This window comes from Rhinoderma darwinii, chromosome 13 (assembly GCF_050947455.1).
Source record: "Rhinoderma darwinii isolate aRhiDar2 chromosome 13, aRhiDar2.hap1, whole genome shotgun sequence".
Lineage (NCBI taxonomy): Eukaryota > Metazoa > Chordata > Amphibia > Anura > Rhinodermatidae > Rhinoderma > Rhinoderma darwinii.
In genome coordinates, this window is record NC_134699.1 from 13,307,054 (window position 1) to 13,332,407 (window position 25,354).

The 25,354-nt window shown below is 45.0% G+C and overlaps 1 protein-coding gene across 1 annotated transcript in view; it reads left to right on the top strand.

Moving 5' to 3' along the window:
• Window positions 1–11,376, top strand: part of ADA (adenosine deaminase) — a 42,770-nt gene extending 31,394 nt beyond the window's left edge. The window contains 1 exon segment of the mRNA XM_075846801.1: window positions 10,473–11,376. Within this exon segment, the coding sequence (XP_075702916.1) occupies window positions 10,473–10,577 (105 nt within the window). The 3' untranslated portion in view covers window positions 10,578–11,376.
• The last annotated feature ends 13,978 nt before the right edge of the window (window positions 11,377–25,354 follow it).

Sequence of the window (25,354 nt, forward strand, 5' to 3'; positions counted from 1 at the left end):
GACCACAAGGTCCACGTGCGTGTCAGGATACCCATAATCAGTGGCGTAGCTATAGGGGTCGCAACTGCGACCGGGCCCCGTAGCTAGGGGGGCCCGCGGGCCACCCTCACCACACTAGCGCTGCAATGATTACTCTACATTGCTGGGTCCCTGCTGTGGTACAAAAGAGACCCAGTAATGTAGCTTAAAGCATTGGTGGCAGCTCAGCTGTCAGAGAGTCATTGCGTGGAGGGGGAACAAGAGGGTGGAAAGTGATTAATAGATGAATCCACTCATCTTACGAGACCCAGCCCCGCCCACTGTACTGTCCACCCAATCAGCTCACTTCTTGCTCTTTCCCTCTGACCTGTTCAGAGGGAAAGGAATGGCTACAGCAAGAAGATGGTGTGCGTGTCTGCTGCTCCCCTGCAGTACGAGCTGCTCTCTGACCCCACAGCAGATGTAAGTAGCAACTAGTAATCCAGCTCTTAACCCCTTCACTGTGTGTATGTATGTCTGTCATGCTGAGCAGTCACACCTCAGGGCTGACAGTTTAGCATAACAGACAAAGTATCTATCTATCTATCTATCTATCTATCTATCTATCTATCTATCTATCTATCTATCTATCTATCTATCTATCTATCTATCTATCTATCTATCTATCTATCTATCTATCTATCTATCTATCTATCTATCTATCTCATATCTACACTGGCGTAGCTATAGGGGTCGCAGAGGTCACAATTGCGACCAGGCCCCGAAGCCAGGGGGGCCCACAGCCCCCTGCACCACATCAATAAAAAGTTACTATAGTAACTCGGGCCGCGGGCCCCTGTTACTATAGTAACAGACTGACCTTACCTTCCTGGTTCCGGATCGCAGCGGAGGTCCTGACGTCACAGCGCTATGCGCCGCGCACAACATCGAGAGGACAGAACTCCCGCCGCGGCTGAAGAGGAAGGTAAGATTAGTTGCCCTGACTGGCGGGGTCCGACTCCTGGGACCCGCCAATCAGCTGTTTTGAAGGGGCCGCAGCACTCGTACGAGAGCTGCTCCCCTTCATTCCGGTCACACTGTGAATCGGTGTCGGCGATTCACAGTGTGAGCGAGTAGTGAAATGAAGGGGAAGCAGCTCTCGTACGAGTACTGCGGCCCCTTCAAAACAGCTGATTGGCGGGTCCCGGGAGTCGGACCCCGCCAGTCAGGGCAACTAATCTTACCTTCCTCTTCAGCCGCGGCCGAAGTTCTGTCCTCTCGATGTTGTGCGCGGCGCATAGCGCTGTGATGTCAGGACCTCCGCTGCGATCCGGAACCAGGAAGGTCCCGGGAGTCGGACCCAGACACATCAGCTATTGATGGTCTATCCTGAGGACAGGCCATCAATGTTTAGGGACTGCACAACCCCTTTAAGCCTACGATGTAGCAAGCCTAGAGGGCCCATGAGACAGGATCACAGATTGTGTGATCCTGTCTGCTGGGCCCTGTATCTAAGACAATCACATGGTAGGCTTAGATACATGGCCCATGTGTGATCCTGTCTGTGGGACCCTGTATCTGTGGGACCCTGTATAAGATTACTGTCTGCTGGACCCTGTATCTAAGCCTACCTTGTGGTAGTGTCAGGTCCGTATTTCACACCGAATAACCACCTCTGTAAATTGAAAGCTGAAGGCATGCCTGGAAAGAAATAAACCAGATACAGGGTCCCACAGACAGTATCACACATGGGCCCTGTATCTAAGCCTAAAACATGTGTTACTAATAGTTTTTGTGTGTTTTCTTACAGGTTCGGTCGATGGACTACGTCGGATTCCAGGACTACTTAGATGACGGCTTTTTATATTATCAATAAAATGGTTAATGAGGGCTGTGTGTTTTTTTTTTTTTATTTCAATAAAATATTTTTTCTATGTCTTTGTGTTTTTTTTTAAACTATATTACTACCGCCTTAGTAATGGCCGCCGGCTGATTGACAGCATCCATTACTAAGGCGGGGCTTATTGTTAGCCGATGCAGAGGCTAATACTAACCCCCTTTATTACCCCGGTACCCACCGCCACCAGGGGTTCTGGGAAGAGCCGGGTACGATCCAGTACCTGACCATCTGTAGTGATGGTCGGCCACTGGGGTGGTAGTATCAGGAGGAGAAAGGCCAAAAACAGTGGCCCTTCCTACCCTGGTAATGCTAGGCTGCTGCTGCTTTATTGTATCTGGCTGGTTATGAAAAATGGGGGGGAACTCACGTCATTTAAAAAAAAAAAAAAATTATTGGAAAGAACGATGTGGGGTCGCCCCCCCAATTTTCATAACCAGCCGGATACAACACAGCAGCAGCAGGCAGCATTACCAGGGTGGGAAGGGCCACTGTTTTTGGCCTTCCCCAGCCTAATACTACCAGCCTGCGGCCACCCCGGTGCCTGCCCGTCACTACAGATGGTCGGGTACTGGTTCGTACCCGGCTCTTCCCAGTACCCCTGGTGGCGGTGGGTACCGGGGTAATAATGGGGGTTAGTGTAGCCTCTGCACCTGCTAACATTAAGCCCCGCCTTAGTAATGGGGTTTGTCAATCAGCCAGCGGCCATTACTAAGGCGGTGATAATAAAGTTTAAAAAGATACAAGCACATAGAAAAAATATTTTATTGAAATAAAAAAACACAACCCTCATTAACCATTTTATTGAGAATAAAAAAAACGCCGTCATTGAAGTCCTCGTATCCGAAGTCCAACAACCGAACTAAAAAAACACAAACACACAAAAATAATCAGTAACACATAAAGAATAAATTATTATTCTTACCTATCCTGGGTCCAGCGCTGGAGCTGCAATGTCAGCGAGCTGAGCCCTGTATCTAATCCAATCATGTGTGATACTGTCTGCTGAGTCATTGTATCTAATCCTATCCATAGTTTATAGGGTCGTAGTGTTATACATATTCTATGCTGTCTCCTATACACACATTTTTTTGGGCAGACACATATGTATTGGTGCTATTTCCCCTGACATTTTAAGCCCTTAGTGATGCCCCGGCTGCTAGTTCTGCATTGTTGTGTCGCTTAGCAGACCCAGGGATGCAGCTGAAATCTGCGGACCGTCGGCCATGAGAAGTTTGCGGGGCCCCTGCCCATAATCTTAATTTCAACCTAACCAAGTAGTTAAATGCAGGCTCAGTTTAAAGGAGGACCATGCTTTCCATGGAAGCATAATACGAGCGGAGTGTTCTCTGTCTTCCGCCATCAACGCTTCCATTCTATGGATCCACTACCCATTCTCTGATTGTGGGGGGCTCAGTAGATTTCCAGTGCCGGGGGATGACTGTTCGAGCTGCAGTCAGAAAATGTCGAAGTAATCCCTGTTTAGGGGACCCGGGATCAGAGACAGGAGTGCAATCTGTGGAGTGGGTACCATGGGAGATCCCTCAACCAATTCATAGATATCAAATATAGCCTTCCAGAAGGTCTGTAGAACCGAGCATGACCAGATATGTAGCATCGTTCCAGTCTCCATGTCGCAACGCCAACATTTGTCAGGCACATTAGGATATATTTTGTGCAGGAACAGAGGGCAGTGATACCACCTAGTCAAAATCTTTTTTTTTTTTTTTTTTTTTTAAATCAAACCAGTTTTTATTGATAATACAACATATATCATACATCTCATGTACATTAACTTGGTTCCAACCGTCAATACATTTTCAGTTTTGTACAACATATACAGTTATATGTATCATAACTCCCACTTCCCTCCATCCCAACTCCCCCCCCCCCCCCCCCCGCAGTACCTCCTCCTTTCCCTGACTCATATAACCATTCTCTCTCCTGCCTCCTACTGATATATCTATACTTGCCTCCTGATCATTCCACCTTAAGGTGTATTCTACCTCCCTGCAGACACCTCCGGGGGATCCGCATTCAACCAATATTTTGCTATTAGTTTCCTAGCATGATACAAAACCTTTTTTATGGCCAGTAATTCAGCTCCATCTCCTCCCTCCTCCCCCATGCAGCCCAACACATAAATCTTAGGTTCCAACGGAAAAACTCTCCCAAATACCCTCTCTGCCATACCTCCAACCTCCTTCCAGTAATCATTCAGCTTCGGACAACTTCAGAACATATGCTTTATGTCTGCCCCCTCAAACGAACACCTGGGACACTCCTGCATTGGTCCGAGTCTCATTTGCATTAACACCTTAGGCGTCCTGTACACTCTATGTAGGAGAAAAAGTTGTGACCTCCTGTGTGCTACATTAATGGAGAGCATTTTGGGCGATTCCAGTATCTCCTCCCACTCATCATCAGTTATATTCCCCACATCCTCTTCCCATTTGCATCTGATCACCCCCATCGGATCTCCAAGGAATTTGGAAAGTAATGTACCATAGATCACAGAAATAATCCCTTTAGTGTCTTTTGCTCCCAATACCTGTTCCATCACTCCCATAGTAGAGCAGCCCAAGTCCACCAATCTACCCTGGGCCTGCGCCGCATGCCGCAACTGGAGGTATTGATAAAACATCCGATGTGGGAGTCCGAACTCCTCCTGTAACTGTGAGAACAATTTGAGACTTCCCCCCTCATATACCTGGTATACATATCTGACCCCAGCTTGTTCCCACTCCTGAAAGCCGTCCCAGATATGGAATTCCCATAAGTATGGATTATCCCATAGAGGCATATAATTGGAGCACCCAGTAACGCCCAGTATTTTTTTGCATTCCCACCAGCAAAGTCGGTTTCCCTTTCGCCTCCCTCCTCAGTTTATGAGACTCCATTGCCTCTAGTATATCCTCGCCCCGACTCAAATGATGCACCAGTTTCCCACTCTTCCCTATTCTTCCAACCTTTAAAATGTTGTGCTTGGGCTGCTAAGTAATATATCCACGCATTTGGAATAGCTAATCCTCCCTTTTCCGTTGGTAATTGTAATTTTTCCAATTTAATCCTGGGGATCCCCCTTTTCCACACGAAGTCCCTAAACAGATTATGTATTCTCCTGAACCAGTATTTAGGCAACCACACTGGGGCATTATGCACCACATAAAGAACCTGAGGCATCAGAATCATTTTAATCAGGTTTGCTCTTCCTAACGCTGAAAGTGGTAGTCCACCACCTAGTCAAAATCTTAATTAATTTATTTCTTGAGCATGACATGCGATAGTCAGTCGAATGATGCGGTCCCAGTCCGCTGTTGTCAGACTAACCCCAAGGTCACGTTCCCAGGCGCTGACGTATGCAGAAGGATGATCCGCTGAGATCTCCAGTAGGAGAGAGTATATCGTAGATATGACTCGGTCTGGGACTGACGATTGGAGTAGTATGGACTCAAAGTCGGTACGAGAGGACCATTGAAGCCCCCCGGTTATGAAGAGTGGATGAATGTGGATAACTGAGCATATGCAAACCAAGAAAGAGTCCTCCCAGGGCAGTTCTCACGCAGCTCAGAAAGGGAGGGTAGCAGTCCTTCACACGACAAAACCTGACCCAATCGAGTGTCGTCAGAGGAGGGCCAAACCAAGAAAGTATCTTCATGTACAGCTAGTGGAAATTCCGGACTGCCAAAGAGGGGGCTAAGAAGCCCAGGTCTATGTGATAGGCCCCTTCGAACTAGGATTCTATCCCAGAGAGTGAGAACATGTTGGGTGAGTATTGGGAAAGTAGATAGGGCCGGTCTATAATCAGGCAGAATCCGAGGCAAGGACCTGAGAGGGACTGCGGCTATGGTCTGTTCAATCCAGACCCATTGTTTGTTAGAGCTATTGTGAAAGCAGTCGACAATTCGCATGAGGACAATGGCCTGATGGTATAAAAGGTCAGGAAGTCCCGTGCCGCCTTTCAACTTGAGATGAGACCGGGCCTTTTGGTTGAGGCGTGGCCTCAGGGTGCCCCAAACAAATCTGGTAAAGGCCCCTTGAACACTCTCTTAAAGAACATCCCTGGAAAAAGAACTGGAACCGCCTGAAATAAGAATAGGAAACAAGGTACAATATCCATTTTGATGACATTCATACGACCAAACCAGGAAAGATGGCTGCGATTGTAAGAGTGAAGGTCTTTGAGAGTACGTTGGAGTAGTGGGGGAAAATTTAGAGACTATAGGTCTGCAAAATCTCCCGGAATCTGAACCCCTAAATATTTAATAGATGGTGGTTGCCATTTAAATGAGAACGAATTCTTGAGGCCTTCCAGTACAACATCCGGCAAAGAGATATTTAGCGCCTCCGTTTTTTTCTAATTCACTTTGAGAGGTTTGGTCGAGTAAGCAACTTAAAACTCCTTTATGAGGACTGGGAATGAAATAGAAGGGTTCGATACGAAGAGTAAAAGGTCATCAGCGAATAGAGTTAGTTTATGGTGTGCCTGTCCCATCTTAATCCCAGAAATGTCCGGAGAATTACGTATAGCCGTCGCTAGATGTTCCATGGTAATAACATAAAGCAACGGAGATAAGGGACAACCCTGTCTGGTTCCGTTTGCTATTGGTAAGGAGGGAGAGAGCACACCATTGACCCTCACCCTAGCTGTAGGCTACTGATATAGAGAAAGTATCCGTTCTAGCATTGTGGGGCCAGTTCCTAACTGCGAAAGGGCAGAACGCAAGAGCGTCCATTAAACACGATCAAAAGCCTTCTCTGCATCTACCGATACCAAACACGATCGACATTTTCCTGACGTAGGATATTAATAAGATAGTCTTATTAGTCTTATCTCGTGCCTCTCTACGTAGGACAAATCCTGCCTGATCAGAATGTATAACCCGTGGAAGGAGAGGGGCCAACCTATTAGCTATAGCTTTTGAGTAGTGTTTAACGTCCACATTTATCAAAGAAATTGGGCGAAAATTTAAACAAATAGTGATCTTTTCCTGGCTTCGGGATGACTGTGATCGTTGCCATCAGAGTTTGTGGGGTGAACGGGGTCGAAGTAGAAATAGTGTTAAAGGTCTTGGTCATAAACGGAAGTAGCTGAGGAAGAAAGGCTTTATAGAAAGTTGCCGGGAATCCATCCGGGCCTGGACTTTTACCAGCTGGAGAAGACTTCATAACCACCTCTACCTCTGATTCCGAGAACTCTTCACTCCAGGAGGAGGTGTCTGATACAGCTCTGCCGACCTTAACGGCAACAGAGACATAGGAGTCGATTTTACGCTGAAGATCTAAAGGTGACGTGTCTGCCAAGGGACCCCTAAGATTGTATAGGGAGTGATGGTAATCTCTAAAGGTATTTACGATCTCCTCCGGTCTATGCCTTGGCTCTCCCGATGCGCATTTAATCATGGGAATATACGATTGAGGAGCTCGTGGATGGAGCGTCCCGGCTAGAGCTCTACCACATTTATTGGACTGTTCGTAGGAGTAGCGGCGACCTCTATCTCGATAAGAAGCCTGTGCCTGATGGAGTAAATCTCTCCGAGAGTTGCGAGCTGCCCTCAACTCAACCAATGTCTGGGAGAGTTGGGTCTGCTTATGTTTCGATTCTAGGTCATGTATTTGAGACAGGAGACGTGTAATTGTTGAGGCTTTTTCAGTCTCGCTCCCTGTTGTATAAAAGTCTGCCGCAGAACACTCTTTAATGCTTCCCATAGAACGGGGAGAGGAGTGGAGTTTGCTACATGGTGATCGAGAAAGTCACCAATGGAGCGCTTGATAGCAACCTGACAAACTGGATCCCTTAACAACTTCGGATTCAACCTCCAGTGCCGCTCTCTCAGGGTAGTGTCCGGGAGAGTAAGGGAAAGAAATACAGGCGCATGATCCGCCCAAATCATTGTACCAATTTGGGACTCTGGGGTCCACGAATGTAAGTGATGACTAATGAGGAACAGATCATGTACTGGAGAATAAAAGGTATAATCTCTCCCCTGAGGGTTAAGAATCCTCCAAACATCCACCAACTGCAAAGAAAAAAAGCTTAACTTTGAGGCCGCGACCGATGACCTGCCTGAGGAGGAGTCCAACACCCGATCCATAGTACAATTAAAATCCCCTGCAGCAATCAAAGCCCTCAGTAAATTCAGACAACTTGGTAAGATAACTCCTGCGCACGCGCGCCAGAGCATGGTCGGGTAAGTATAAATTATCTATAGTGTAGCGCTTCCCCGAGATGTAGAGCTTCAGAAACAAGAAGCGTCCCTGAGGATCACAACGCGTTGCTACAATGGAGACCGGAAGGGATTTATGGAGTGCAATGCTCCCTCCACTAGACTTTGCATCCGGGTTCGTACTATGAAACCACTGTCTATGGTTCATGACTGGAACATGCTCTGCCCTAAAGTGGCTCTCCTGTAGGGGTAGAATGTGGACGTGTTTGTGCATATGGTAAAGAACCTGAGAGCGTTTCTGTGGTGTGTTAAAACCGCGCACGTTTAACAAGCTCAGTTTCGAGGATGCCACCTGGGAAAAGGAAGCGGGGGTGGGGGGGGTTGAAATTAGGAAACCGGGAAGAAGACCATAGTAAGTGTTCGTCGGAACACGTCCTAAATGTGGGGTTCGACTTGACAATGGAGGAAGGATATTCCTAACCCACTTCCATAAGCCCAATATCAATATAAAAGTAACACAAATCGCATGAAAATCTAAAGAATATCCGAACATGATGAGATGCAAGAACCACAACAATCATGAATATGCGAGAAAAATGGAATGTACTAAACAATGAGGCATAAATGATATCCTATACATAAATAAATAATGCATGGCTCCCTCTCCAAAAAGCTACTAATTTGCTTAACACCCTGTGGTATGAGAGAAGAGACATGGAGCAATGCAGGAATAATATTTCCAGAAGCCACCAGGCGAATGTATATGATCTGATAATTATCCTTCAGAAAGGAGAGTGAATCATGGGGTGCTACCATCCCCAACTGTGTACCGATAACTTTTCAATGTGTCAAACAGAACTCCTCGGGTTGGGAGGGAAATGACCAGGACTAACACTTTTGCAGTGTAACAACTGTAGTGTCACCCCAGGGAAATACCCCATACAGGTTATGTCCGGGACACATCAAGTATACGTGGTCATTACTATAAAGATGAACAGGGGATCAAGTGTGGGAGTCGTCGTGCACACTGAGTTGGATAACTAAATTATGATGAACCTGTAACGACTGTTTACAAGTCCCCTAATAATTAAAGGCCACCGAGTGGTCAGGAAGAGTAACCTGCAGAGAAACATAAATACAGATGGGACGTTGATAGTCGACTCACGTGTGGCCAATACAGAGTCCACTGAGGCATCTCCCGGAGCAGTATGTATAGAAAAAGATCATCCAAAGAAGCCAAGCAACCAAACTCCGTTATCAGAACCAATCAAGTAATCACTCCAAATTACCGCTTCCATAGAGGTATGATCTGCAGCTGTAGGCGTCCAAGATCTCCCACGACCCGGCAGAGTTGGAGGAGCAACACTTCGGTGGTTCCTTCAAGAAATCTTCTGTGGTAATAGCGGTAAAAACGGCCAATCAGATATGGAGATGGATGGTAGAGCCAAGGCAGCAATAAACTCCGGTATATCTTCTGGAGGGTAGACTGAAACAGGTATCCCCAAGAGTAAGGAATATCTTTTTCCCACGAGTGCCATAAGTAGGGGTCTTAACGCCTGTTTAGCCGATGTAGTACGGGCGCCCCATCAATGTCCAGCACGCCTTTATCACGGGCTTGTCACATGATACTTTTCTTAACTTGGAAGTAATGGACTCTGCAAACCACATCACGTGGCCTAGCGAGATCTGTGCTCCGTGGACCAAGGTTGTGGTGGGCCCTGTCAATTTCCAGTGGGGAAGCAGCATCAGTGTTGGTATAAGATCATGGGGTCCGGTAGCTTCCGGAATGCCCCTGACTCTTATATTATTCCTCCTATTCCGGTTTTCTGCATCATCGCCCATATTAAACAGCATACGGATATGCGAGGAGCGCTGATCTAATATGAGTTGCTGTGTGTCCTGTTGTTGCTGAAGTTCTTGAGTCTTCGTGGCTATAGCGCCCACATTTAGCCTGTAAATGATTGATGTCTTCCTTCAGGGACCGTATCTCTTTTTTGCATACAACCTCAAGGTGGGAAATGTAACCGACCATGTCTGTTTCAGTGGGGATAGACGCCATGTGAGTAGTAAGCGCCACTAATTCTGATCCCAGCTCCGCTGCTGGGGAGAGGGCAGGAGGAGACTCACCCCGCGTTGGTGGGTTCCTCACTGCTGGATGACAATTAGCTGCCGAGGCACTCCGGTCCGCCATATTGGATAGCTGGGTTTGAGAGTCAGGGGAGAAGGAGTCGGCAAAATAATGTGGGATTCTGCTCCTCGTCCTGCTATTGTCTGTGACATCTGTGTGCTGTCCGTGTTGCTAAAGAAAATAAATGTAAAAAAATGTGCACCAGCACCGACATAAAAATCTGATGGCACACGGACCTGCAAAGCATGAAAAACACTAACCTAAAACGGACACGTTTGCGTGAATCAGGCCTAACACTCAGTTTTTTTTCTCTGATTTTCAGAACCTTAATGCAGCAATGTCCAGCTTTCTACCGGAGAAGGAAAAGCGTGAACTTGTCTATAAATTATATGAAGCGTATGACATGGTGGTGACTACAGGGCTCTGAGCAGAATGGAACGCAGGACAGATGGAAGTTGTTGCCTTCTAACAGATCACATTATAAGAATGGGATTTTTTGCGTGACCGGCCATACTGGATGAGATTATGGAAAAACAACATTTTTCAGAAACCGCGCCACTCTTGGCTATGGGCTTTGCCAGGTATTGCACCTCAGCCTGCAGTACCACACACAGCCTATAGACAGGAGAGGTGCTCTTTCTGGCACCCTAAAAAAAAAAAATCGAATCTCATACAACTCATTTAAAATATAGAACGTTGGTGGCACGGGGGCCGGGAAATCATTGGCTTCTGTCTGAGGACATAGGAAGATCTGCTCGGTTCCAAGAAATCCTAACTATAATGTTACTATACCATAATAACCGTATATACAGCCTTATCTTTACTTCTCAACTGTGGTGCTGCACTACGGGGGTGTCTATCCATCCATACTGGATTATAACCCCCAATCACAGGTCTATAATCATAGGAGTGGATTAAAACAAAGGACATTGGACATTGCTGCCATCTGCTGGAGGGGAGGAGTACTATTTGTGTGGGAAAATGTGTATCAGAGCAAAGCAAGAACCTATAGGTCCAGCAGTATATACTCCGCAAGAACAGTCTGCAGCGCAAGTAACGGAGCTTTATAGTCAACCAATGATTGATATATTACCTCACAAACGTGCGCTCCTACCAGAGAGTGACATCGATCTGGTGAAATATGCAAATGGGAACATAATTTCTGTAACAAATATGCATGATGAGAACTGCTATACCAAAAAGTTTAATAAAATGTTTTGTAATAATTTATCAATCTTTTATGTAAGGCATAAAAATTACCGTAAAAAAAACGATTTTCACTATCATTTCCGTGGAGCCGCATGCGTAAAGTGATCTGGTCTAGTATCGGGAACAATTGGTATTGAGTTTGAAGATGTTCCACTTTTATCAGAGGTCGTGGTAAGAAAACCGTAGATGTAATATCGGGGCGATGAATTGGTAAGAGGACGTTTCAAATCGAGCAGGAAGAAAGAAAACCGCTTCCAAGAATCCATGTTATTCTACGATGATCTGATCCTGATACATAATGTTCTTTTTTTATTCTGTACTCTGGGCAGTTTTTCACGTCCGAGTTTGACCCGTGCGAGACCCGTTTTTACGGATCCCTCATAGACTCTAGTTTATTGAGGGATCCGTGAAAACAGCCCCATTGAAATACATGCGTCTGTGTGACGGCCGTTAAAAACAACGATGTGTGAATAAGCCCTAAGTCTGTATTTTGGAATATTAATGATATAGTAATTGTTAAATGAATGTAGTTCACATATCCTGCATAAACGGAACTCTGAGGATTTGGCGAAGCGCGTGTTTAAACAAAACGTCCGCGGGGCCATTTTTCTAACATCCAATAGACCAAGACCATTGAAACATAGGAATCCTTGCAGTATCGGTGAGTGCCGCGACAATCGTTCTACTATCAAATACATTTACATGCTTTTGTGCTGCGGAATAAATTATCCGGTGCACTTGCCGTGGAGAAACGCCGTTCGCGTGCAGCGTCTTTTCTGGGATTGAGCGGTGCAGTAATTAGGAGAAGTGATACTGAATCATCTATAGAGCGGTGTCCATCCAATGGGAAAAGTATATTGCATGAGGTGTGGCCGGGCTCACTCAATAAATGTCCAAATCGCCAGGGATCCTGGATATGGAGCTTCCGCGTCGCCTTCTAAAACCCACACTAACGCCGATCCAGCAGCATGGCGGTAACCTCGGAGATCCGCATCTTCACTGAACTACTTCTACCTTAATAATCCTAATACTGAAGAGACCCCCACAGGTCGGGAATTTAAGAATTCTTCGGCTACAATCTAAATGTCATCATTACCAAAATCCATGTTCTAGTAAGGAACGGTGTGATGGCTCACAGGGTACCTGCTCTACGTATCACGCTGAGGACCCTGGTTCGAATCTCCTCCTGTTGCTTTATCAACTGCGTTCTGGCTGGAGAAAAAGCCCTACTGCTCAGATTTCAAAAGTGAGAAGAAAGTTGCCCATTTTTCTATAACCCCCATCTTCCACTCCAGACAGCTGCACTATAGCTGTACTGTATTTAGCCTCCTGAACTACTGAGCTGCTATTCCAAGCCGGCCCTAGGATTCGAACTATGGTCTCCAGGATCACTACTGGTTCTTCTGACGCTCTGCCCTCTGAGCCAGCTCCAGCTCTATAAATATAAGAGTACGTTTCTCAATGTCATTATCGGAAAAGAGAAATTCGGTTCTGAGCGGTTTTGACCCTCGAGGGCAAAAAAATTTGGAATCCGCTCAGAATCTGCTCAGAATGTCAGGAAACAAATGAAATAGCAGCAGATAGGGCTAGAACCCATGACTTCTTCTTACTATTCAAGCCGCTGCACTTACCACTGACCCACGGCCAGATCTGAAAGTCATAGGTCATTTTTGTAATTATCACTCTAAAATAAAGGAAAAGTTACACAAAGAAGAATCTAAAAGTCCTAAGACTGTTCATCAGGGGATGGGACATTGAGAGGCAAAAAAAAGAAGACACTAAGGTCAGTCGGCTGTAACTCAGCCCAGGAACATCGGAAGTCCGGAGCTAAGACTTTTCATACTTCATAAAACAACCTCCTAGATCAGCCGTCCACCCGGTTCCTAACACCGCAGCTTCAAATTATTTGTGTAGCACTCATCATCCCAAGCAAAGAGCAACATGGACCAACTATATCAAGGAGCCAACATCAAGTTCAACCATGGGCATCACCCGAGTCGTCCGTCTTCTTACCAAGGCTTAATAGTCAATACTGTGAGCAAGATTAATACAGTTTTAAGAAAAATTGAGGCCAAATCCATTGGCCCCACCTCATGACCCCTGGCCACCTTTGCCACTTCCGCATCGGTCACCACAGTCATGTCACCTTTGCCATCTCCACTTTGGCCACCACAGAATCATAAAGTATGCTCATGGGGCTAGAACTCCAGGGCACCACACCATAGTCCTGTGTAATTTCCCCTATACCATGGACCAGATCATGACTGAGGAAGCTGACCAGATACATACAATGATCTCCAATGTTCTCATAAAGCAATATAATGTCCTAACAAGAGCAGTGGGACTAGAACTTGGAAGCCGTAGTATAATCCACTGGGCCAACACTAAGCGCCGTGACGATTGCTAGAAACCATAACAAATACCAGATGAATATAATCTACCAAGAGGCAGAAATGGGAAAATAAACAAAAACTCTAACACATGATTCATCTCCGCGGCGCCACCCTGACTCTTTACAGTCGTCCCAATTGATTTCTGTTTTCAAGCTACTCCCTTAGCAAACACTGGTCTGAGATTGTAGAAAAAGCGGTGGTCTTCTTGACTTTGCTCACTAAAACATTGAAAAAGCCTCCATAGAAGTAACCTCAAGAAGCCCACAGGGGACTTGAACCAGGAGCTCCTTTGCACCATAGCAATGCTAACTAGTCTCCTAAACCACAAAGCCACTCTCACCAAGCAATGCAACCAGTGTCATATTCCAGTCTATGCCAAACCTAGACATGAAAAGAAAAGACCAATCTTGGTGGCTGCCGTGTTAGGCTTTTGGCTTTTGGTCTTCAGTTGGCTCCATTCGTTTAATCCCTCCGAGCCGATGAAAAATCAGGGTCAAATCTTTCCATCTATGAAGACCTTTATAGGAACTTTATGAATAGGCCTCAATGAGGTTTACTACATTTTTTTTACCCAAAAATACTAGCCACGTTTCCCAGGTAAAAAGGGATGTGGTTTTGGGGTGTGGAATGTGACTTGTAATGTAGGTCGATTTCAGATGGCCGTAATACCACAGCATTGTAGCATCCGTATTATGCCACAAAACACGGTTGTTCAGTAGGTTTGTGCATCAGGATCTCAGTACAGGATGAGTAATGTAATCTATGTACACAGTGATTCCACCAGCAGAATAGTGAGTGCAGCTCTGGAGTATAATACAGGATATAACTCAGGATCAGTACAGGATAAATAATGTAATGTATGTACACAGTGAGTCCACCAGCAGAATAGTGAGTGCAGCTCTGGAGTATAATACAGGATGTAACTCAGGATCAGTACAGGATAAGTAATGTAATGTATGTACACAGTGAGTCCACCAGGAGAATAGTGAGTGCAGCTCTGGAGTATAATACAGGAGGTAACTCAGGATCAGTACAGGAGAAGTAATGTATGTACACAGTGACTCCACCAGCAGAATAGTGAGTGCAGCTCTGGAGTATAATACAGGATGTAACTCAGGATCAGTACAGGATAAGTATTAACCAGTTTGATCGATCATCATTGGGTTCTTGATCACTACAGCGGACAGGTTTTCTCAGTAACACTGGTAATTATTTAATAATTTTATAAATACGAAGGTTAATTCTCTCCTCATTTCTTCTTGTGGTATTTGTTACATATTTTTGGATGCAGCTTTTATGGTTTTATTGCAGACCTATTAGATATGACATTCTGAATGTGTGTGGCTTTGTAGCATGACATGTTCTTCCATGTGCTCCTGTGCAGTCATGGCGCCGTGATCATTAAACCACGGAGAACGTGTTGTTTGTGGATCAGATAATTATTGTAGGTCCTGAATTAGGCCCCATGCACACGACCGTAAAAAAAAAAAGTGTTTGCGGACCGCAATAGCGGTCCGCAAAAGCTGACCCATTCACTTCCATTGAACGTGGACACCTTTTCGTAGCGCTACGGATGGGTGTTCGTGCCATAGAAATGTTCCGAAAATTATGGAGCATGTCCGTTCTTTTGCATTTTGTGGGCCGTGCTCCGATACTTTGTATGGGAGCACGGTCCGAAAATGCGGGTGGCAGACGGCCGTATGCATGGGGCCTTACTGATGGATGTGTCGCTCAGCATGGGTGGAAGGCTGGCAGACCTGCTCTATACCCCGGAGACCAGACCACAGATGCTCCCCATCCAATCCTTCCATAAGATAAGGCTCCTGAGGTCACTCCACATCATGCCAGGCCTGACCCCTATTGTTGAGCTGTAACTAGAAGTCGAGGCCAGGACGCCGCCGCAGTTCTTACCGGTAGGCCTATAGAAACATTTACAAAACTACAGAAGATTCTTTCCAGTTACTGAGATTATTGGAGGTGTTGAAGTTCAGTGGTGACATGAGCTGCGCTAAACGGAGCCTGTAACTCGCCCCCTCGTCTTCTAGGGGCTGATTCCCGTACTTTGCTGTTGTGCCTGTAAATTAAAGTGTAAACTAAAGTGTAAACGTTTTGAGATCTGCAGCGGATCATGGAAGACCGAGGAATAGCGCAATGTTAAGTTAAATGTTGTTGTGCAGCTGGGGTGTGATATTGTGAACTAGTCTGAGAAGCAAAAGTGACCCCATGAGCTGACACTCTAGGCCAGTGGTCCCCAACCAGTGTCTCGCCTTAGGTACCCCGATTTCAAAACATATCCTTGTGCTACAATATGTCGTCCATATTAACAATCTTACAGACATGTCCTATTCCCAGAGAAGGGCCGGTTTGGGTCTTGCCACAGCGGTGGGTTCAATTACAAACTGAAATATTTACCTGCAAATTGATATTTTATGGTTTTGTGTTTTTCCTACATTTAAGGCCTCGTTCACATCTGCGTTGTGGCTTCCGTTCTAGCAGATCCGTCAGAGGACCACAAGAACGGAAGTCAACGTTTCAGTCAAAATAAAACATTGATTAGGGCCTGTTCACATGAGCGTTGGCATTCCGTTGAGGTTTTTTTTTACTGAGCTTTCCGTCGAGGGAATCCCTCAACGACAACCTCAGCTTCCCTTTGCATCACCATTGATCTCAGTGGTGACGGAAACTTTGCTAATGGTTTCCATTTGTTACCGTTGTGAAAGAGTTCCGTTATTTTGACGGACTCAATTGTCGACTACAGTATTGATTCTATCAAAGCAACGGAGCCCTTACACAACGGTGGCAGACGGAAACCATTAGCACCGGCTCCGTCACCACTGAGATCAATGGTGATGCAAACTGAAGCAAAGGTTTTCGCTTGCATTTCTGTTGAGGGATTCCCCCGACAGAAACCTCAGAGGGAACCCCTCAACGGAAGGGCAACGGTGAGGTGAACACAGCCTTTTAATGGGTCATGTTTTTGCATCGGTTCTGCTGTTAGGTTCCGTCAGGTTTCCATTTTTTGGACTGAAGTAATAGCGTCATCTGCTGCGCTATTGTTTCTGTAAAAAATTACGGAAACCTGACGGAAAGGACTTTTCGTGTTTTGTTTTTTTAACATTGAAGTACAGGGATGACTGATACAAACCGATATGCCATCCGCTTGTATCAATTATGCATTACATTTAACAGATCCGGTTTGTTTTTTTGCACATGCGCAGACTAAAAACGAAAGCAAGAACGATGCCAAGATAAAAACGCATCCGTTACAACTGACGACAAACTGGCACAAAGGGAAAAAAATTAGTCCGTTTTTTGACAGATCCGGTAAACCGATCCATAAAAAAACCAAAACATTTTACCTTCTGTTGCATTCAGTCTGGCATCCGTCAGCCTGTCCATTTTTAAAAAAAAAAATTCTTCAATTGGATGTGCTAAAAACGGATGCCACAACGCAGAGGTGAATGAAGCCTAATATGTTAAAAAATGTTACTTAAATGTGGCTCCTGGCCATCAATCAAAATCGAACGTGGCTCACAAGATATAAAAGTTTGTGGACCGCTGCTCTAGGCCATGGTGACTGCACTGGGTCCTCTTGGGGTTTCTAGCATGTGAGCCCCTTGTTTTAAAGGCTATGTAAACCTTTGATTTTTTTTATTAAATGAAAAAAAATAATGTGTATCAGTGTGATTGGTGCAACTTTATCATTCGTTTTTTATTAAAAAATATTTTTACTTTTTGAGATACAGCTGCTTTATATCCTGTATACAGAGCAGCTGTATCTAGCACTGAGACCTGAATCCGTCAGGTCAGCGGGACTGGCGGGTTCAGCGTGTCTCGGATACACAGGATCCACCTGTAATCTATCACATCTAAATTCTGAACTCAGAGACACGAAAGACCCGCTGTCACTGAACCCGTCAGTCCCCCACCATGACGGATTCAGGTTTCAGCGCAAGATACAGCTGCTCTGTATACAGGATATAAAGCAGCTGTATCTCAAAAAGAAAAAATAATTTTTAATATGATTACGACCAATTAATAGTGATGACAATTTTTCGAACAAGCAGATGAATTTAGTAAGAGATTAAAGTCACGGGGTCCTAGTTGCAGACTAGTGGGATGTCACATAACACGTATAATGTATTATATAATAGTATTTTACAATATACTTTGTCAATTCCGCATGGTTTTCAAGATCTCTGCTTGCGGTCAGTCAATAGGAACCTTCATAAACACCCCTCATGGTTATCACATAATGGACACGCAGGTGCTTTACTGTAACTCCATATAGCCTTGTGCCTCCATCACATGACCAGGACAGATTTGTATCTGCTGGAAGTGTCAGGTCCGTACTTCACACGGTCGCTTAGAATTGTGACACTGCCGTCAGTTCATGATAAACGCGTTGTACTGGCTCCGGCTGCACCTGCCGCATCTCAGTGATGGAGTTCATCGTGTTAAAAGTCTTCTAATTCATGTTTACTGGCACTTGGTGGGGACCCCCAATTCTTGTCAATTGTTAAAATAAATACTAATCAGGTGATAACATCATCCGCATACACTATAAACGTTGTTCTAAGTACATACAATAATGGCAGGCCCTTAAATGACATCAAACACCTTTATATAAGGAAAAACTTTTCTGTTACAATGGACAGGGCACCTAGAAGATGTGCAATTTATTGGGTACATTTCATTTGCACTTGGTGATACCCTTTCAGCAGGATTTGTACCTTGATCTCAGCTGATTGCCTAGAACATTTCCACCTCACAGAAACATACACAGATTCCACATGTTTATCTGACAAGTATCTTAAACCTATTTTTTTTACTCTAATCTGGTACGTTCTACCTGGGAAGGCCTCTCAAGGTCGGTTCTCTTCGTGGGAGGCGGGTATGATAAGGTTGGCACCGGTCTGCCAGGACTGTTCTGTAGGCAACTCAAACAGAATTTAGCAGCATCAGCTGTAAAACCTGGGGTATACCAATTAGATCTTACCAAATCGATCCTTGCAGTCTTGGGGCATATGTGAGGTCATACACCATCAATGCAAGTGCCATCAAGAGTGCCTTGGGTGTTACCGGTTCACCTTCCCTTATCCGTTCACATTCTGTTAGAATCTGGTTCTCACGCCTTCCGCTCCCAGTTGGACTCTTCCTGTGGAGAACAAGCTTTTTCATTGTATAAACATTAATTGATCTTAATCAAATAATTAATTTGAAGAAAAACATTAACAAATAGCATCTTTACATCAAACGTTCACACTGGTCAGTAACTAAAACTTACAAACTGATTCTTCTTCTTTATATACATATCTATACATACACATATACACTGTACAGAATTCTCTGCGCTAAAATTTCCCTTTCACAACAAAAATAAAAAATAAAAATGTTTTCTAATGGGAATATTCCGCTTCTGTACCTTTTATCTGACGCATGACTCATAGTCCAATGCTAAGGCTGGTCCAGAACTTTACATAAAACTTAACCTCAGTATTTAATATTCCCACAACACTTCTTAAATACAATTATTAAACAAACTAACTTTGGAATAACATCTGGAGAACTGCTGACATCTTATCATTGTACAAACATCAGGTCAATACTTGGGAGAACACTGATCCCCTGTCACTTACACACAACGTCTGCAGTGGGGAAGATACAGGCCGGGCTTCAGGCCCCCCCTGAGAACAGATCTACACACACGAGCACATTGTCATACACTTCTACCTCGGGTAGTTGTATGTTCTGCAGTCGCTGGGGCTGGTAATCTGGCCGGGCTGCACTTTTCACAGGTACCTTTGCAGTTTTACTTATGTCATGCCGTGCGCACATCATGCCGGCTGCTACAAACCTAGTGGTGGCATTATTGTATCCAGGGACAAGCCAATTTACTGACACCTGGCTGCACATATCCTTGTTGTCAGGTCTGTCTTCTCTCGCTCTCTCAATTGGCTTACCCGATGATCCAATAAAGTTCCTACTACCAATGGGCCCATAATTGTGGGCGATGCCAAAAGCATACCTAGAGTCAGTGTAAATGTCGGCCATCTTACCTTTTGCCAGGTTACAGCCTCAGCGAGCACCTCCAGCTCTGCTCCGTGAGATGAACAAGAAGGTGAGAGTGGTTTCTGGGTAATTTACCTGGTGCCTCGTATCCTGTCTTGTACATACTGTATAATAAAATCTCTTTAATACAAATTTACATTAGAAACCCATGTCACATATAGATAGAACATCTCAAAGGGGTGGCGTCTTCATCCTCTAAAATAAAACCAAATGTTATACACTTCTCCACACTCATCTGATAATCCAGAATACTTTGAGAATCTCACTTTTATCCGATTCTGCAAATACTTGATTAATACAAAAACAAATTAAAAAATTCCTAAAAACTTATCAAATTAAATGTCCAGACAATTTTTGTTTTTTTCCTTCTCCCCCATCTAAATCTGTAAAGACCCATCTGTGAGTGACGTCACCTCTGCCTCCTGTGTAAATTTGCTGGAGGGGGATGGTCTCTTACACAATACCTCATACTGGGTGGAGACTACAGCACAGCTTACCCAGTGCCATATTCACCGTTCTGGAAGGATCTGGAACCATCTACACAGAAAACCCTCAAAATGTAGGTTACTGTCATACACATTTAATCTGGATTACTCATTGGGGTCTCTTACACATTTTTAGATCTCCTGAAACCAAATTAATTAATTCAAAACAAACCAAAATTGTACCTGATCAGTTCCTTCACCATTCCCCCCTTTGTGGACTCTGCGAAAGTAATGTAGCAGAGTTCAAAACTACATCTCAACATAACACTAGTTTAACCCCCTGTAATGTACAACAGCCTGAAACAAAGATGACTTTTTCCTGACGAAAATACATTTTATCTTTACAATGACATAACTCATGTGTGAAATCAAAAACAAAACAATTGTAGTTATTCAATGAAACAGAAAATATTATATCTGATAACATTAATTACTGCAAACCAATAAACTGTATATAAAAATAGGGAACGGTGGGGGGCACATACATTTTCAAAACCCTGTGTCTCACAATATCTGTAGTTTAATACATCTGAATTAACATCAAAACACATGAAATCTGATCACATCATAACACATAAATATCGTAACTTTTATAAACAACAGCGCATGCGCAAAGATAAGAAATTTATTTAGGTTTGTAGACATTACTGATATATATATATATATATATATCTCTCAGCAGTGCATATTGAAATCCCTTTATCTCATCAGCCCTGCAGACTGCACCCAATCAGCCCCCCCTCCTCCTCCCAAACACAGCATACTACACTACAGGGAGAAGGGGGGGGGGGGGTGTCCCACACTCATTTCTCACAGCGTCTAGTCTCACAATCTTAACACTTTCAATGCCGGCAAAACAACATACGTATCTGCAATCATTCATCACACCATTGTATAGGAATTATCTACGTTCAAAACATCAAACACATAATCTGTAACTGTGTCCAATCTGTCGGCCACCATCTCTATATTATGATGACGTGTTGCTTCACTAGCATGGAACCTAAAAATAGAAAAAAAAACACTACAAATGACAAAATTAACAAGGCGATTATTTCATACTGATTTGGTTGGGCCGGGCGTGGCCACATCAGGGGTGGGTGGTGGGTGGGCAGCCTCTCCCATTGGAAACACATTGTGCAGCTGTTTTGGGGGGGGGGGGGAATTCCCACCCACAATGAGGACACACTCAACATGAGGTACGGACACCATTACCGGGCGTCGGCTGGTCCTGTGTTTTCTAATACATACAATACCTTTCTTATTCCTAACTTCCTCTTCTGCAAATCCCTCTAAAGCACTTTCCATCAACTTACTACCTTCCAACTTCCCTTTGTTCTCCAGAAAACCTTTTGCCCAATCTGCGGCTTGGAGCCGCCCTCCTCTATGGATCCCACACACTTCCATCAATTTCTTCATTTTACGGACGATCCTGGAGATTTGAATATGGACCGTAAACCATCCATTCTAACAGTCTATATTATACACGTAATTTATATATCAATTTTCGATCTGCAACTCTTGGTCTGGCAGGAAATATTATAATTTCACAGTCTCCAACGCTAAGTCTCGCCGAAATAGTATAATCTCTAGTCTGCAATGTATTTATTACATCTCGCTAGGATATAAAAATCTTTATTTAGACTTTCTGGCCTCGCTGGAAATATTAAAATTTGCAGTCTGCAGCTCTCCGGTCTCTTATATAATCTTTTATTTCGACTCTAATTACCCAGAGGATGGTTAGTCGGGCGCGACTAAGGTCTCACAGGTTTTCAACCTCACAGCGGAAAATATCACCTCTGTTGCCTGAGATAATACAGGAAATCAACAAAAGGGTTCTACAGATCGCCACAAGACTGTCCACTAACACAGATAAGACGAAGATTTATAAAATCAATTCGCTTACCGTGTTATTGCGGAGGTGATCAAATTCCTTCAGTGGGCAACTTTGAGTTCTCTGTTTCACCCTGTGATTGTCGATTTTGATATTTCCTCGAGTGAGGCCCCACGTTCGGGCGCCAAATGTCAGGTCCGTACTTCTCTCCAGGCATGCCTTCAGCTTTCAATTTACAGAGGTGGTTATTCGGTGTGAAGTACACCACAGGTACAGCTTCCCTCTGTCAGCCAGGAGGAAGACTGAAAACTTTTTATTCAGAACAAAGAAACACAGAAAGAGACACATGCCTCCTCCCCAGAGATGTGGGAGTGCCCCAAGTTTCTCAGCTGTAACTTCTCAGACTCACTCTTCTTGCATTCCAGGGGGCGGTGTCTTCCATAGGTGTGTCCGACATGAACAAGGAACTTGTTATATATAGATCACTATATTACACAAAGAACTGGAATGTATATACATATGTGTGAGGATAATATTTTTCAAACAATATACATGGTAATGATCCCTGACAGAAGCAAACAACAATTCCTATTGAATGACAGCAAGCAGAGATCTTGGAAATTGTTAGGAATTGATACAGAATGTACAATGGAAAATTAACCTGACGTTAGTACAGATATGACGCCTTACCGGGATCCACAATACGGGTGCCTGTCTGACAGTATAGTCATGAGTCCGCAGCTGACTCTGCAGTATCGGCACCGCCGTCCATTATAAATATATGGTAGATGACCGATATTACATCACTACCTGATCATTAACAAGGAGCCAAGTGCAGCAAACGCTCACAATAATGGCGACGCGATGACCGGTAATCAATAGTCCATTATAAGCTCCACATCCGGCTGCTGAGTCCCCAGTGCCAGCACCGAATTACCCAGAACCAGTCACAGGATCCGGAAATAAACTTTCTTACAATCCAACCAATGATAGTGGAGCTGAGCTGGTCATTGTGGTACGATAGCGGGTAATCTGTGCTTTTACTTAGGACTGCAAGAACATCTAATGCATCATTTTAGGCCTCACGCACACAACCGTAGCCATGTGCACGGCCGTGATTTTCGGGTCGGCTGGGGGCGGAGTTTCACCCACGAGCCGCCCACAAATCGGGGGCCGCACACATGGGCTCCGGCGCCATGTACGGACTGTGGAAACCACGGTCGTGTGCATGGCCCCATAGGAATCAATGGGGCCGCAATTCTCCCGTGGATTTTCGAGGGGTCTTAGTATTACAGTAATAGACGGCAATTACAAAAAGATCTACAAAATAAAAGCACACATATTCTGTGCATTAAACAATTGGCGGTGTACAAGGATCTCCCAACAAAGGAATAATAGAGAGCAGCATATCAATCACACTGCAGAGCTGCCCCCTTACAGCTGCTCAGCTTGTAAACAGTGGGAACAACAAAGTGGTGATCAGTATATAATTAGACACCACCATTAGTGCCCCTAAGATGAACCACGACAGGTCCAGCTCTTGTGGTCACAAACCAGACATACACACAAATACACACAGTGGCGTCCCATTACTATGACCAGCAGCGAATATCCAGAGCAACCGCCGCATGAAGCACCGACAGCAGCTAGACAGTCGGGGAGTGACTCAATGAGGTGCTGGTTGGTGGTCTCAGGCATCTGGATTCATACCCAAATCAGTTCAGAGTCTTCCACATGGAAGAGTGGCCCAGAAAATGCATTGAAAAATTCCACGACCATAAAACTGCCGCCACCGGCTTGTGTTCCTCCAGCAATGGCTGCAGGGTGTTTGTTCTCTGATGTTTCTCGCCTGACACGCCAATGTCCATCCCTTCCATGAAGCAGAAAACGTGACTCATCGGAGAAGGCAACCCTTTACCAATCATCGGTGGTCCGAGTCCGATACTGCCGCGCAAGTTAAAGCCTTTTTTTCCCCGCTGCACTTTTGTTACATAGGAGCAGTGACCGTCCGTCTGCTCCGGAGCCCCATACCCAGTAGGGTTCACTGAACGGTTGTTTTAGACACGTCTGGTAGCCCGCTGGTTGATTTTCACGGTGAGCTGCTCCAATGTAGCGGGTCGTTCGGCCCTCGCGCACCTTATATACCGAGCAAGCCAGCCCACCACACATCACTTCCTTCATAGGCTACGCTGATGACGTGGAAAATAGGAGGTGGTCATAATAACGTGACTCGCCTGTATAAACCGTCTTCAACATCGAAATTGCAACACCAAGAAGGAAAAGTTTTGGAATTGTGGAAATCACAGGATGGACAGACATGTTAATGATCTGCAAATGATAAAAAAAAAATGGTAACAAAATATTCAAAACATCGTGATGTATTCAGGATCGAGTATGAGCGACACGCGCGGAAATACACGCACTTCCACGCATCGGCACGCGATCAATGAGGTTATTAATGGTTGCCTGAAGAACGTTATGCAACGCTGATCATTAAGATTGGCTGCTGGCAGTTCCCTTTACAACTGCCGACCAATGACGTCCCAGATGTGCTCGATGGGAGACAAGTCCGGAGACGCTGCAGGCCATGGTAGCACGTTCAGGCCACGCGGGATGCTCACAGTAGCACGAGCAACATGCATCCGGTCGTTGTCCCGTTGAAAAACGGCTTCTGGGACACTTTGGAGGAATGGCTGCACCACTGGTACCACGAACAAATCAATGTAATGCCGAGCTGTCAGTGGACCTGAAATGAAGACTAGAGGGGTCCGGCTACCGCACATTATACCACCCCACTCCATAATCCCGGGAGTAGGACCAGTGTGAAGGCCTCTTCATGCCATTACCGACGTGATTTTCAGACCAATCTACGGCTGTCATTGCGTCCGAGACAAAAGCAGGCGGGACTTCCCGCTGAAGAGGATAGACCTCCAGTGCAGTCTTGCTGTGCACCATGGTAGCCTTCGAGAGCGGTGGCATGTGATCTATGGAACACCTGTAGCTGGAAGTCCGGCTCGTACAAACGCCTTCCGATGATTTGTGGCGACACTGGTTGCCGCCCTAGGCTTGGGATGTGACGTCCAATTTCACTTCCAGTACACAACGGATCACTACGCACCATTCTTCCAATCAGACGATCCGTCCGTGCAGAGATTCACCTCCCCGCACCTCTTGCAGTCAATCCCGTTCGTCGTTGTTCTCCCAACCTCTG